This window comes from Aspergillus aculeatinus, assembly GCF_003184765.1.
Source record: "Aspergillus aculeatinus CBS 121060 unplaced genomic scaffold BO66scaffold_11, whole genome shotgun sequence".
Lineage (NCBI taxonomy): Eukaryota > Fungi > Ascomycota > Eurotiomycetes > Eurotiales > Aspergillaceae > Aspergillus > Aspergillus aculeatinus.
The window spans coordinates 165,903-180,969 of record NW_020291480.1 but is presented as its reverse complement, the minus strand read 5'-3'; the positions used below and the strand labels follow the sequence as shown (position 1 = coordinate 180,969).

Here is a 15,067-nt window from a genome sequence, read left to right as displayed (position 1 = left end):
GGGGGGGAGGGGAGGTGGAGGAAAGGATCAGTGAGGGATTAGGGAAGAGAGAGAGATAACTAGAATGTGCTGGAGAGAGTGACGGTAAGTGAGTAAGTGAGTGAGTGAGTGAGTGAGCGAGCGAGCGAAAATGAGAGACAGAGAGTGAGAGATGGAGAGATGGATGGAGTAAGAGAGGATGACGATCGAGGTCAGAAACTTGGCGGGCGATTCCTGATTTGCCTGGCCCAGGAATGAAGGGCGGCCTCAGGTTATCCGTCTCAAAGGGGTTAGACCGCGCGGCAACTTGGAACTTGCTGGAACACCCAGCCTGCAGCCAACCAGAGGGTCTGGCACTCCAGAAAAGAGCGGAAAGGGTCAGGCACTAAACCCAATTGATCTCTGCGGCGCGCGTCATTCGGCCTCCCCATTGGGACTAGTTCGGAGTCAGTCCGAGTCCCTTAAGGCACTGCAGAAAGTATAGTACCTACCTACCTAGTAACTTAGTACCTAGGTACCTAGGGTGAGCTGCCAGGCGGGGTGGAGGGACAACTTCATACTGCATACTACAATCAATGCGTCCATTTAATGAGCAATGAAGCCATCAACCGAGTACTACTGGAGTCACTAAATCGGATGTTGTCCTTCTAGGCTGGTTTTCAACTACCGTTTGTCTTGTCTCAGCTCCGCCACCACTCCCGCGGAGAGTATATATTTTTGAGCCCCGCTCTGCACTGTACTCCAGGAAATGCCAAACAACAATGGCGGATACTTGAAATTATTGATGAAATTAGAAGGGATAGTCGAGTGTTGTTATTAATTTACCACAGCTTCACCAGCTTCACCAGCTTCCACAGCGCTCAATGCTCAATAGCGACCTAGTACTCCGTAATCAACTCTGATCAGTCTCACCGCCCGCATCTCGAGCAATGATCTTGGCGACAATTGCCAAGACCATTGGGTAGATGGGTCGAGTGGCTTGACGATGGATGCGTCTGGCCTCATCGTCTGACTTCATCCCAAAGTGCAGCTTGTGGCGTGGTTTGGGCACCGCGTAGGTGGCGCGAGCCAGGCCAGTGAAAAGACCTTCGGGTCGTTTCAGACTGCTGTTTTGCTTCTTTGCGGGAGCACCATCACTGTTGACAACTCTGATACAGGAGACAGAAAGGTGCAGCCCGGAGAAGTGGTAGATCTCTCTCCGGATTCTGCTTAGCACTCCTAGGCCGAGTGTCCGTGCTAGCAGTCCCCCATAGGCGGGGAGCTGGAACAACTGAATACTATGGCTTGCCAAGAGCAACCGCCAGAGCGACATGTGATCCATCACTCGACGGAGGGTTTCTCATCAATCAAAAAGGCCCCGGTCCAGTTGACATTCGGACTGTCCGGTCTGCTCGCTTGGAGCTGTCGTCTGGAATGCTTACAGGCAGACAAGAACAAATCATTGCAGATTCGTTAGGAGTCATCACACCCCGTCCAGTAAGATACATATGTGCGGAAATATGTTGGTGGTCGAGACAAGCTCTGCGACCGAAGGTTGGTGCTGTCAGCAGCCCGACCAGCCACCGACAGCACTCGCCCGGAGCTGATGCCGGTCGGAGTCATCAGCATCCAGCATCCTCTGTAAGAAGAGCAAAGCTCTTGCTATATTATATGCACTACTCCCCAGGTCCAAGTAACGCAAGGCTACTGGTGCAGAGTTAAGTCAGAAGACGTCCCTGCTCCTCCATCCCTCGACCGAGCCATGTGATCTGGCGCGTGTTTGTGAAGCTGGCCGGCTATCGGCAAGACACGTTGCGAAGGAGAGGTGCGGTGGTGCAGCAGCAGCAGCAGCAGCAGCAGCAAGAGGGTGAGACTACGTATGCCCAGGATCTCCCCCAGCAGGTTTACCGGGTTGTTGCAGTGATGTGCAACGTAACTGCCCTTTGAAGATGGGGGTTGGACATTATTGCAATCAGTGGACATGATGGGGAGCCGACTGGACGGGATAATGAACTAGCGAGACTGATTCCTTGCTGATCACGCCCATTGACTAACATGCAGACACCAGACACCCACCCAGTTGTATGATTCCATTCACCAGTGTGAGTGTTGTAGTGACTGATGCGGGGAAGACCAAGAGTTGGTCGGCTGGGCCCGTCTTGCCCCAATCGGGCTCAGACCTTCAGCCATCCGCCGACCCAAAGCTTGCATAAGCGATTAAGCATTGGGCGCTTTCCCCGCCCGCCCGCTATTATGGAGCAAGCAAGAGTGGACCCATCATAGTGCAGTCACTTCTCTTTGCCATGTGAGTTTTCCTGGAGACGAAAGTCACGACACACGCCAGAAATCCGGGGAAGATCTTCTTCTACAATCACCGGTATCTTCGGAAAAATTCTCAGACGATGGTCGTCCGTTTCAGCTTGTTGTACGGTTCGATCCCTATACCGGGGGTACCACCAGCTGCTTAGGGTTTCACAACAGGATCCTCCCCGATACTGCCATCATCCCAGTCACTGGCCTGTACAGTACGAGCCTGATCTGGTCCTGTTCAAGGCTAGCTGCTTCCCCCGGACCAGGATTCCGATCCCTCTTCGGCATCGCTCTCAAACTCTCGTCGTCACAGAGGACTGGGGATCCAATCAGCCTACGGACAGGCGATGGTACCGTAGTGCAGTAGAAAGTTCCTGGGGCGTGGCACGATGGCCTGAAACTCTACGGGCTGCGGGGTTTCAAGGTTGGCAGCAGAAGTGTGAATGATGGGGAAGGAAGAAGTGAGGAGTGAATGACAGCCACCTGACAGTCGGACACTATTTTAAGGAAGCTGAGCCCATGGCTTCCCTCCCGGTCCCTTGGGCTTCTTTCTTCCCTCCCCCCGTGTTCCCATCTTCACTCCAACACCCAACACCCATCACTTCACTCACCCACCCACCCACCCATCATGTTGGTTGGCAACATCTACGTGATTGCGGGTGTCTCCGTCGTTGGTGGCGCCCTCTTTGGCTTCGATATCTCTTCCTTGTCCGCCCAACTCAATGAGAACTCCTACAAATGCTACTTCAACCAGGGTCCGCAGGGACCTCCCTTTACTGATGATGAGGACTGTTCGGGTCCGACCTCGTTGAATCAGGGTGGGATCACTGCTGCCATGGCCGCCGGCTCTTGGCTGGGCGCCTTGATCTCCGGACCGCTGTCGGATCGTATTGGCCGAAAGACTTCTATAATGGTTGGCTGTGTTATCTGGTGAGTACCTAGTACTACCTAGTCTCTACTTTCCGGGAGTATCTGTTAATTGCTTTCATGCTAATCACACGCCAACTATCTGCAGGTTGATCGGATCGATTATCATCTGTGCATCGCAGAACATCGGCATGCTGGTGGTGGGTCGCATCATCAACGGCTTGTCGGTCGGTATCGAATCGGCCCAGGTCCCGGTCTACATCAGCGAACTGTCTCCACCCTCGAAGCGTGGTCGGTTCGTCGGCATGCAACAGTGGGCCATCACATGGGGGATCTTGATAATGTTTTAGTAAGTCCGGGCGATTCCCTCTCAACAACCCTCTACCTCGACTCTTCGCTCACAGAAGTTTCAGTATCTCGTACGGATGCTCCTACATCGGCGGACAGAAGTCCTACAACTACAGCACCGCCTCGTGGCGTGTTCCATGGGGTTTGCAGATGCTCCCGGCCGTGTTCTTGCTCGGAGGAATGATGCTGCTGCCCGAGTCACCTCGCTGGCTGGCACGCAAGGATCGGTGGGAGGAATGCCATCGCGTCCTGGCGTTGGTTCATGCCAAAGGTGACTTGCATCATCCCTTCGTCGCTCTTGAAATGCAAGACATTCGCGACATGTGTGAGCTCGAGCGACAGTACAAGAACGTCACCTACCTAGATCTGTTCAAGCCGCAAATGCTCAATCGGACCCTGATCGGCTTGTTCACGCAGATTTGGTCGCAGCTAACGGGCATGAACGTGATGAGTATGTATGACCCCGTGGCGGCAGTCTGCCTTGGCTGATCGTGTCCATAGTGTATTACATCACCTACCTCTTCTCCATGGCCGGCTACACGGGCAATTCCACCCTGCTGGCCTCGTCCATCCAGTACATCATCAACGTGCTGATGACTCTCCCAGCTCTGATCTGGATGGATCGCTGGGGTCGCAGACTTCCCTTGCTGGTGGGGTCGGCTTTGATGGCGATCTGGATGTATACGAATGCGGGGATTATGGCGGTTCATGGGGAGGTGGTTCCGGGTGGAATTGACGGTGTTGCGGCGGAATCGATGCGTCTGCATGGGGCGGCGGCCAGAGGATTGATTGCCTGCACCTACTTGTTCGTCGGTACGTATGATACTTGGTTCCTGCCATGCTCCACTGCCTACCCCATGCTCATCCCCACATGATCTGATCTAACTCCCGTCTCCGTTAGCTTCATACGCCCCCACCCTGGGCCCCGTTTCGTGGACTTACCCGCCCGAGCTCTTCCCGCTTCGGCTTCGTGGAAAAGGTGTCGCTCTCTCGACCTCGGGCAACTGGGCGTTCAACACCGCACTGGGGCTGTTCACACCGACGGCCTTTGCCAATATCCGCTGGAAGACGTACATCATCTTTGGCGTCTTCAACACTGCCATGTTCATCCACTTCTACTTCATTTTCCCCGAGACCGCCGGAAAGACCCTGGAAGAGACGGAGGCGATGTTCGAAGACCCCAATGGCATCAAGTATCTTGGGACTCCAGCCTGGAAGACCAGGGTCAAGACCAGTGCAGTCCGGGAGATGGAGCGCGGCCATGTGGATCTGGAGTCGAAGATGGAGCCGGGCCACTCTCACACCGAGACGGTCGCAGCTGATGAGAAGCGGGCACAAGAGCGCGCGGAGGTTTGAACCAGGCCTAGGGTTGAGTTGACGTTGACGGTGGGGTTGACAGTGGGGTTGCCAATATTTGAAGGGGAGGACGGGCTGTCCATAATCTCGTGACTAGTCCAGGGCATTTGTATTTCAGCTCTTATTGTAGCATGGCTGACGACCTTGCCGATAATACCGTAATTTCTGAATGAAACCGGCCATGCGTGCTCGTTACTTATCCGACAGTTCATATTACCTACTGCATATCCACACAGGAGATGTATCTTTTTCCTGGAGGTAGACTTCTTTTGCCTTGTACTTTGGGCAGTGTTTGGTGAAGATTGCGATCCGTTCAGTAAGCCTGACACCATGCTCGATTGAAAGTAAATAGTATGCGATATGCCATGCTATATGCCATGCTACATGCTATGCAATATGCAATATGCCACGCAAAAGCAACGCCTTCCTCCACCCACCATAGAAACAAAACGCACCGCATGCGAAGCAGGTGTGCTCGTCCCGCGAGTCCACCCCTCCCCCTTTCCTCCCATCCACTACCCCAATCCCCAGATTAAGATTTCCTCCTAGAAGAAGCAGCCTCATACAGCCCCCGAATATCGTCGCGCCACTGCCCCTCGTCGACGCGCTTCACCCGGCGATCGTAGGTCATCAACCCATTCACCTCGCCCTCGACGTCCGTCGTCTGCGTCCACACGCCCGCGCTGCACGCGTACCGGCGCACCTGGTCCTGCAGCTCGGTCAGCAGCCGGTGGCTCCGGTAGTTCCAGGCGGTCAGGTCCAGGTCCATCTCGTAGGTTTGGTTGATTGCCTGGATTGCCGTGGGGTTGTTCCAGAGGCTGTTACTTTGTTAGATATATGATTGTGGGTTGGGTGTGTAGTTGGCAAGGAGGGGGGGGGGGTTAAGGGGGGTTTGGGGGGCTGGGAGGGGCAGGGAAGGGTATTTGCCCGGGGATATGGGGAAAAGGGAAGCGTACTGCTCGATCGAGACGTTATGGCCCAGTCCGCCGAATTCGCCCTGGATCGCGATCCGGGTCGGGTCGTAGGGGGTCGAGTCGATGGAGTAGAAGGGCGTGCCGCATTGGGGGTTCGCGTAATGGTGGTTATCCTTGGTTCACTTCGTGTTAGCTCTGTAACGTGCTATGGTTGTAAATTGTGGGAGATAGGAGATGGGAGGTGGGCAAGGTAGGAGGGGTTAGGGCAAACGTACGTGGAAGTCCCCCGCGCCGTGATCGTGCCATCCCGAGGTGGAATCCACCAGCCGCGTCGGATCGAGTTGCTTGACGCGCTCTGTCAGCGACACCTCCGGGTAGTACGAGGTGATCTGCCCCCAGCCTTCGTTGTAGATCACCCAGGCGAAGACGCTGGGGTAGCTTTTCAGCTGGTGGATCATCAGCTCGAGCTGGCGGGCGAACTCCTGCTGCTGGGACTCGTTCGGGAGGATGGTCGCGCCGCTGGCGTCGTTCTCGAGCGGGCGGAGTGACGGCATGTCCTGGATGACGAGGAGGCCCAGCTCGTCGCAGGCGCGGTAGTACAGGGCCGGCTCGAGTTTGATCTGGTATCGTGAGTGTCTTTTCGAGGGGCTGAGGGGGGAAGGGTCAGCTTACGTGTTTGCGCACCATGTTGAAGCCCAGATCCTTCAGCACGCGCAGATCATACTCCATGGCTTCGCGGTTCGGCGGCGTGTACAGCCCGTCGGGCCAGTAGCCCTGGTCCAGCGTGCCGAATAAAAACGTGAAGTTGCCGTTCACTAGCGGTCGCTCGATGCCGTCAATCACGCCCCGCGAGATGGTCCGGAATCCCAGGTAGCTTGCCACCGTGTCCTCGCCTAGGGTCACGGTTACGTTGTAGAGGTTGGGCGCGTCGGGCGACCAGAGCTTGGGGTTGGTGACGTTGAATTGGAACGGCTGGTCGGAGGTGCCGTTGCTCGACCCGATCTCGGAGTCGCCCTCGTGGATGGCGATGCGCACGGAGGTGCTGTTGCCGGTGGCGCTGTGAACGGTGACGTTGACTGGTTTGGTGGTTAGTAAACAGTGATTGAAGGAGTGTGTAAGGCAGACAGCTGCTTACCCTGTCCGTGCATGTCGCCGCTCAAGTCCAGCTGCGTGATGTAGTTGGCGGGCGCGGACTCGATCCACACGCTCTGCCAGATTCCACTGCAGGGGGTGTAGAAGATGTGGCTGGGGATCAGGTGCTGTTTGCCGATGGGAATCACATAGTCGTCGCTGTCGGTCGGGTCGTGGACATAGACCAGGCTGTAGGGCTTCTGTTAGCTGGGATAGATCGAGGGCTGGAGCTGTGATCTACGTACAGCTCATTGTTCGTCGTCGCATTGACAAACGGAGTAATGTCCACTGTGAATTCGAAGTATCCTCCCCTGTGGACGCCCGCTTGCTGTCCGTTCACGAACACAGTCGCTTCATAGTCCACGGCCCCGAAGTTCAACAACACGTTCTGTCCACTCCATGAACTGGGGACGGTGAAGTTGGTGCGAAACCAAGAATAGAATGCCGACTCTGCTTGGATGCCTACAACAATTGAATCAGTTTCTGCGCTCAAAGGAGGAGCTGGTGCAACCCACCCGACAGCCCGCTCTCGAGACAAGAAGGAATCAACACCTCCTGAGCAAGCGCCTGCCCGAATGGCGGACTTTGCACCGCATCGAGACTCGTGGCAGCCTGATACTGCCAGATCCCGTTCAGATTCTTCCAATCCGACCGCTGTCGTTGCGGTCGAGGATACTCAGGCCAGGGGTCGGTGCCCACTTGGTCGGTCCAGTTCGTCGTCAACGGCGGCTGCTTTACCGCATATTTCGTCGTCTGTCGCGTCGAAAAATGCTGGATACTGCCGATACTCCGTGCCAGAGACTCGGAGGCTAGAAGGGGTAGAAGCCAAGTGGAAACCCAATGCATGACGGCCGTTAATGTCTAGTACAAAAAGTATGCAGCTGAAGTGCAGCAGCAAAATATCCCCCCAGACATGAAACACCGCCTGGGGTATTTATTCCCTTGCGATTGCTACCTAGGATTCATGCTGGAGGCAAAGCAGCAAGTGCCAAAGAGAGCCTGAGCCAGCTGATCCTACACCATGTCATCGGGCTTTTGACCCACTCAGGTCAGCATGATTGTCATTGCAGCCCCACGATAAGAGGGGATGATGGGGACACAGAAGCCCTGATATTGAGCAGACGCCAGAAGCACAGGAGTAGGGTCTTGGAGTGCTCCACCGGCCATCACTTGATCGCTTGGCAACCCAGCGTTGTGGTGCGAAGTGGATGGACTCGGGGAGAAGCCATGGGTGATGAACCGGCCCGAATGGTTGACAGCCATGTCCCATCTGCGTCCGAGTACGTGTAGACTGAATCGCTCGCCACCTGCCAAATTTGAGGATTCTGAAGCTGTGTTTCTTTCTCCAAGTCTCCAAGTATCTTCTCCACCGATGGGTGAGTTGGTAAGAGACTCTGACAGTCAAAATCACTGCATCGGGCCCTGAGCGCTGACTCAGCCAAGTCACCCAATGAGGGCCACGGATCACGAAGCAGGTTTTGGCTCCGATGGAGTCTTGGGACTGGGCTGCATGAACGGATTGCCAATCACTGATCTCATCCATTCATATCTCAAGTTTGGGTGCAGTGAATTTGCCTTCTGACCCCTTTCTGCGTTCCCTGGTGTTGGGCAATTCCCTCCCTGCACCCCTGCGGGTTCGTCCTATTGTGTTCCAGGGGCATGTGCTTTGTCCATGGTTTATTCTTCCCCGCAGATTCCAGTCTGTCCCCCTTGCCTTTTCTTTCTGTCCAGATGCTGAGTTGCAAAGTAACGTGGCTAGCAATTCTCCCTATCAACTTCTACCCCGCATGTCGCGCATGAATGCTGCCTAGGATGGGCTTCAGGATGAAGGCCTCACCGAGACTACGAAAAGTGGGACTCAGAGGTATACTGCATCATTGCATCAGCCAAGATCCCGTGCGATGATTTCATTAGGTTCGGGCTCAGAGGGATTGCTCGGCCACGCACCAGCCTTGCTGTGGCCCTATTATTCAGCCCTGCCAAGGTGCATGTAAGTGATACACCGTGTCAGGTGGGCGAGATTGATGTGATTGTGTTGATCTTGTTCATTCCTACATCACGTATTTGGTTCTCCGGTTTCGACCCAAACTATTGTGGGTGACGTGACCGACAGGTCATTGTTCCTTTGGATCACCGAGCCATGATAGCCTCGAAGTTGAGCGCCGATCGATTGATGACCCGCTGTCTGTTGGCTGTCATTCCATTTGTTGGGTTCCGATGGGTTCGATGCGGAGGGCAGGTAGGGTCGGTGGTGATCACGGGATGGAGACCGGAGGGCTCGGAAGAGTCCCTGACACCATGCAAGTACTCATACAATGTCCACTTGCACTTATAACTGCGATATACCCATATTTGAATGTTGGATACTTCTTGCCAAGTAGTGCAATATCTTAATCCCGCCCAACGGTCGCTGGAAAACTAGGTGCGGTCTCAATTTCAGGCGTGGCGTCGCACCCCACATTTCCCCGGGATTGAGTATTGTCCGCCGTAGGGAACGCCACCACGTCCTGCATTCAGTGGCAATGAATGTACCGAGTAGTCAATCGAGAAGGTATGCATTGACCTCTCCGGCCTCATTATTGATGTCTGTTGTCGGTCGGTCGCCGAGGCGGGGTGTCACAACTCCAAAAAGGCCCGATCATCGCGGGTATGGGGTTCGGCTCGGTGTTCCGAATTGTGAAACCGTGGCATCTCAAATGCTGGGTTCCTGAGTGTCTCGACTTTTGGAACGTTGTCCACCATTCCATTTTTCGTTGAAGTGGGCCCCTGGCTGTCACTTTCGTTGATCACTTTGCAAGCCACATATTTCAGTGGTAGTGTGTCAACAGTTGGCCACATCCCGGCAGCCCACTTTCTTCATGGTAACCGGCAAGGCCTGGTTGGCTGGACAATTGCACCCCGCGTATCACCTCTACTTCGGTCGCATGCTTTTGATAATCATATACATGAGCTTTTTGCCGACTCATTGTCCGTTTCGCATCCTATGGTGTCCCAGTTCGAGGAATTGAGAATGTGGTGGGATGCCTGTTCGGTGGACATCATCCTGTAGATCGTCGGGGGAGTGAGCAAGACTTTCGGATAGCGAGTCGGAATGGGATTGGTGGCTCTGCGCAGCACCGAGGCAGATAACATAGGATTTCCCTGCTAATGACGATCTCGGGCTTGATATGGGTTGAAATCGAGATTGATGTATGGATAGTGGATAGGAGGAAACATTCGATATGGCCTATGTCGCAGATCGCAACACTCAACAGCCAAACTGGCTCTTCTGAGCCTTCAGCAACTGGCCCAGTCCTTGTTATATGCTTTAGAAGGATCACGAATGTCATCGATGGTATGGCTAATGAATGAAAGCACTGCATTAATGCAGGCCCGCCAGGTCCATCATCTGCCTTGCGTAAGGTGCGGGTGTCTAGTCAACCAACAGACAGAAAAGAGAGAAATAGAAGTGTGGGGCGGATTATGCGACCGTACCTAGTAGCATATGAACAGGAGAGATCAAGAAAGACCGGCATCGAAAGGATAGAGACAGGCGCACTATTCATCTTCATATTCGCAAGGTGCCGAAGGAGGCCGAGGTTGCCCGGCCGCGACAGAAAACCAGAATGACCAATGTGATCCCTCAATCTCCATCTCGATTCGACCGTATTAGTACCAGATCCCTTAGGTCAGTGTAGTCTGCGAGGTCATAGAAGATATTTTCAGCTGCTTGGCTACGCCGCCGGGCGACACGGCACGCTTTCCATCTGGGATACCCTTGCCGACGGTGGCGAAAATCGCCAATCCGGGCGAAATAAGCACGCGATGATAGATCACAAATGCTGGGACCCATGGGTCATAACACGAATAGCCCGAACAGGCGTATCTCGGTCAGCACCATAGTGGATAACAAAAGAGCTGAGGCGACAAGGTCATGGCGTGAACATGGACAATGTTAAACACCGGCGCAGCAAGCCAAATCTTCCTACCACGAGTCATTCGGCATTCAGCCAGCCCTGGGAAAAAGTAACAAGAGAACAGGTGTTTGCTACAGATCCTAGGAATTGTACCAATGGATTGGTCGGCTATTATTTCGTCCGTGATCAACCTGCAGGTCTCTCATGCGGTCAGCACAGAAACTACATTAGCCTCTACGGGGTTGTCCGGCCCCGAGCCCTAGTCCGCCACTGGCCTGCGGCACGTCGTGATCGCTTCGAATTTCCATCTTATCGCTTGAGTCTGCCCGTCCAGTGAGGCCTGCGCCGTGTTGATAACGCTTTGACAAGCTTCGGTGGCAAATTGTGGGTTGCTTGATCCAGACTCCTCCAGACCAGGGAGAGAACAGTCTTCACGGTCACTGTTGGGACCGCAAAGTATGACATCGCGTCTCCGCCTGTTGTTTGTGTATTCTTGGATAGGATCGAAAGACACATCTTGCGGGGTAGAGCGAGTAAGCGATCGAGCAAAAGGACCAAAGGACATCTGCACTCCCTGATCTCTTCGATTCACCTAGTCAGACCAACTAACCCGGATCCGGTGTGGCTTGCGATGCTGTGTCTTGAAGCAGGACATCAAAGCCGATGGACTGCGCCCGGCCTTCAGCTCCTATCTCTCACATAACGGCATTAACAGCTAGCCTGGGTTGTCCATCGTCACTACTTCAGCTTTCAGCCCTGAACATATCGCAAACATAGACTGCAGAACCAAAAGCCACCGTACATCGGCGACGCCGCCACCTCGTAGTCGCGTTCTCTGTGTAACATGTTCGCCCGGTATTTAAGCCATGAGAGCTCCCTCTCTCCCTGCCAGGAGCTTACCAGGAGATCAAGACATTAGCAATAACTCCACACACTTACAACTTGTCATATAAAGCACAATGACATCTCAACCACTGCGACCAATTTCCTACCGGAATGACCCGCTGGGTACGATCGGTTGTACGGGCCCAATTCATTCCGAATACAATTTCCTGGCAACAGGCATTCCAAACGAGAATGACCCAAGACCGAACTCAGTCACGATCGACCCGGTCGCATTACATCTTCCTTGGAGAAACTCCTTCCCCGCAGCGCGACAGTGCCGATTCTGGCGCGAGGCAGAAAATGCCGGCAAGGCACTCCTCCAACAGATCAAGCGGATCAACCGTGCAAACAGCACCAAGGGTGGCTCGGCCAAGATTGACACGAATGAAGAGGAGATGGAGCTCTCGAACAAAGAGGTGGAGCGAATCGTGAACGCGTCGAGCGCGGCCGTGTATATGAACCCCAACTGTTCTTCCGAGGAGATCGAGATTATCTCGCAGCTTAACCTGATACTCTGGATCCATGATGGTATGGCTCGTGGTACATCTTTCGGCACCGATTCGAGTTGCTGACATCCTCACTGGCAGACATCCTTGAGTCGTCGGATTCGCCACACGAGGTAATTATGCAAGCACTTTATGCAAGTGAAGGAGGCTAACATGCGTGACCAGAGTGCAACGATCATCGAGAAAGTGACGGCGAGCTGGGCCGATATTCTTGCTCACCCACATAAATACACGGCACACTCCTCAGATATGTTTATCCGCCTAGCTCAACAGATGCTGCGCATCGGCGGTCAAGGGGAAGGGCTTATTCGGGGATACCTAACGTGGATGGCGTTCATGCGGTCGACAATGCGAGATCGGTTCACTTCCCTCAGAGATTATCTCGACTACCGGGCGGTTGACATCGGACGAGAGTAAGTACCTGATATCCTCACGCCGTCATCAGAAATCAAGAACTGATCCCATCCCCTCCGCCAGCTACATCCTGGCCGCCGTGAAGTTCGGTAACGGAATCCACCTCTCACCCGCTGAGGAGACACCGCTAGTCCCGTTGATCGAATGGGTCATGGATCACATCATCATGACCAACGATCTGTTCTCCTACGACAAGGAGCGACGCGACTCCGAGACGTGCGCGAACGCGGTCCGATATCTGGAGCAGGTCCTCGCCATTGACGCAGGTTCCGCCAAAACACTTGTCAGCAGCCTGCTCACGCAGACAGAAGGTCGGATCCATGCGGAGATGGAGAGTTTGTGTCGTTCGGGTGCGCTGAGTGAGGCGCAGATCCGGTACGCACGGGGTGTGATCGAAGCAGCGGCGGGCAATGTGGTTTTCTCCATCACCACGCGGAGATACAGCCCTATTGGGGCTGGCCACGCCAGTGGGACGAAAGGTTGAGAATCGAGGGGGGTTTTTTCATAGAAGATTAAGACAATACCAATAGACCATCATTCACTGTGGAAAATTCTCTCTCCGATGCTTAAGCCCGCTGGACGTGGGGATGGAACAGTTATCTCCGGTACATCAGGAACTGAATGGGCACAGACTCGGGCGGGAACGGGGATAACAGCCTGGCCCGCAGCATTCCGAGCTACATATGCTGGGCTGTATACGTACACAGAACACCCTTCCATTGACAAAGTCTCCGTTCGTGCTTAGAGTAATGCTAGACGTAGCTGTAAGGGTTGATTGAACATGCAGAAAACTACCCTTGCAGATGAACATAAACACTGGTGACACATCGTCGAAATCATATTGTGCAGCTTATGGCTGTTTGTCTACAATTGAAGGGTACAAGGCAACTCCGCACAAACTTCTACATAGTTGCACATGCAGAGATAAGGCGCTGGCACCGTTCTACTCGACATCACACAACTTGAACCTATTATCCAGTCCCGTGGGATGATACATGGCGCCCATGTACTTATTGTGCTCGTTCACAACCACTCGGTAATGACCCACACCCGCGTCGCCCTCTGTCCGACAAGAATTAGCCTTGAATGATCCAGTGGTTTGAGGTTACGGTATGGAAACCAAAGAAATTCGACTTACTACCAGAGTAGACGCCACCAGAGGTAAGAGGATACTCGTACAGGTCACTGGTTGAGACAAATAGCTTCTCGTGGTTCTCATACCATTCCGGGTACTTGTTGTATCCGTATGAGTTTCTCGCCTTGGCTTCATGTACGGCCCAGGCTTGTCTGCGCGCACCGTTGATATCAGATCCATCGAACCGCTGGCCACCGCAGTTGACCGGTCTGATTCTGGCGCGGGCGTCGAGGTCGCGTTCGGATATATCGATGATCTCTGCGTTCTGTTGCATTGGGGATTTCGCAATGGGGTGGCATGCCACGCTGCTGAGGGCGAGGAAGGCCACAAAAAGGGACTTGATGCTTACACGCATGGTGGTAGAGGGGAGTAGGATACAGGATTAGTGATTGTCCGATTGTGATTGTCGATGTATTCGACCCGGTTGAAGATTGTGCAAGTCGAAATACTGTGTGCGCTTCTCGTACGGATCGAAATTTACGATCGTCGCTGTTGTCGGTGATTGACAGGTTGACTCAAGATTGAGGAACAAGAAGTAGGGTCCGTATTTGTAATTACCGCGAGCTATAGAGATATTTAGTTCTATTTCTTTGTTATTCTTCAGTGTGAACAATGTGCATTGCTTGTCTTTGTTGCTTGTCTTTGTTGCACTGGGACAAAGAGCGGCCCTGTGCTGCTTGAGACCGGGCCTAGCAAGGCCTAGCAAGGCCCTACAGGAAGACCACAGATGATTTCGTTGTTTCCCTTTGTCCGAAAATCAGTGTCAATCCACGAAAAATTGTATTTTCTCTAAATTGAAAAAGAATTCTTCTTTATAAAGCTGCAACCGGGTATAGAATTGATGGATGTCAGCTAGATTCTACGATCTGGAGAAGATGCTAGCTGAGGTCTAATCATAGAGTACATATCATCGCGACAATATTTGCTGAAAGGATTCTTGTAAGATAATCACCTCTTACGAGACTTGAGATCTACTTACAAATCCAGAGCATCAGAGACAGGAAAAAAGATTATCTTCATCCAGACTTACCTATTATCCTAGCAAAGCTTAAAATTAGGTTGGCGAAAACATAAGTCTAAGTCTTGCTCGGAATGTTCGGATGACTTAGTCGAGTTCCAGATACGCAAAATAGAGTACAACAAACACTCTTATTGGAGCTATTCTTTTCAGTCAAGCAGACAGAATGTATAGGAAGCCTAAGGACTGTCCGGAAACATCGGGATGATGCACCGAGTAGTGATGTTCAATCAAGTCATCCTTTCAAGGGATGGCTTGGAAACGGCGGGGATTATTGTGGCGTACAAGCTTTGCCCGAATGTAAGATCTCCCCAAACGAAGGTATTTGT

At 53.3% G+C, this 15,067-nt stretch overlaps 5 protein-coding genes across 5 annotated transcripts; 2 read left to right on the top strand and 3 right to left on the bottom strand.

The window, feature by feature from the left end:
* Nucleotides 1–776: 776 nt before the first annotated feature.
* On the bottom strand, nucleotides 777–1,576 carry BO66DRAFT_389834 (uncharacterized protein). The gene has a single exon (XM_025646873.1). It carries the CDS (start codon nucleotides 1,289–1,291, stop codon nucleotides 872–874), a length of 420 nt encoding a protein of 139 aa, XP_025506345.1. The 5' UTR covers nucleotides 1,292–1,576; the 3' UTR covers nucleotides 777–871.
* A 1,320-nt stretch (nucleotides 1,577–2,896) lies between these two features.
* Nucleotides 2,897–4,839, top strand: BO66DRAFT_317142 (sugar porter family MFS transporter; the record flags this gene model as incomplete). Its single annotated transcript, XM_025643546.1, has 5 exons — nucleotides 2,897–3,198; nucleotides 3,284–3,484; nucleotides 3,549–3,938; nucleotides 3,959–4,296; nucleotides 4,385–4,839. The coding sequence occupies 5 exons, from the start codon at nucleotides 2,897–2,899 to the stop codon at nucleotides 4,837–4,839; spliced, it is 1,686 nt and encodes a 561-aa protein (XP_025506344.1).
* Nucleotides 4,840–5,366: 527 nt separating this feature from the next.
* On the bottom strand, nucleotides 5,367–8,162 carry BO66DRAFT_344586 (putative hydrolase). Its single transcript, XM_025644519.1, has 7 exons — nucleotides 7,400–8,162; nucleotides 7,130–7,346; nucleotides 6,889–7,073; nucleotides 6,426–6,829; nucleotides 6,029–6,373; nucleotides 5,796–5,926; nucleotides 5,367–5,657 (listed from the first exon to the last, which is right to left on the bottom strand). The coding sequence occupies exons 1-7, from the start codon at nucleotides 7,728–7,730 to the stop codon at nucleotides 5,372–5,374; spliced, it is 1,899 nt and encodes a 632-aa protein (XP_025506343.1). The 5' UTR covers nucleotides 7,731–8,162; the 3' UTR covers nucleotides 5,367–5,371.
* Nucleotides 8,163–11,739: 3,577 nt separating this feature from the next.
* BO66DRAFT_427019 (terpene synthase family protein) lies at nucleotides 11,740–13,069 on the top strand (the record flags this gene model as incomplete). The annotated part of the gene is made up of 3 exons (XM_025650316.1): nucleotides 11,740–12,193; nucleotides 12,419–12,584; nucleotides 12,625–13,069. 3 exons carry the CDS (start codon nucleotides 11,740–11,742, stop codon nucleotides 13,067–13,069), a joined length of 1,065 nt encoding a protein of 354 aa, XP_025506342.1.
* Nucleotides 13,070–13,528: 459 nt separating this feature from the next.
* BO66DRAFT_436187 (Ribonuclease/ribotoxin) lies at nucleotides 13,529–14,075 on the bottom strand (the record flags this gene model as incomplete). Its single annotated transcript, XM_025650906.1, has 2 exons — nucleotides 13,529–13,647; nucleotides 13,724–14,075. 2 exons carry the CDS (start codon nucleotides 14,073–14,075, stop codon nucleotides 13,529–13,531), a joined length of 471 nt encoding a protein of 156 aa, XP_025506341.1.
* Between the last annotated feature and the right edge of the window lie 992 nt (nucleotides 14,076–15,067).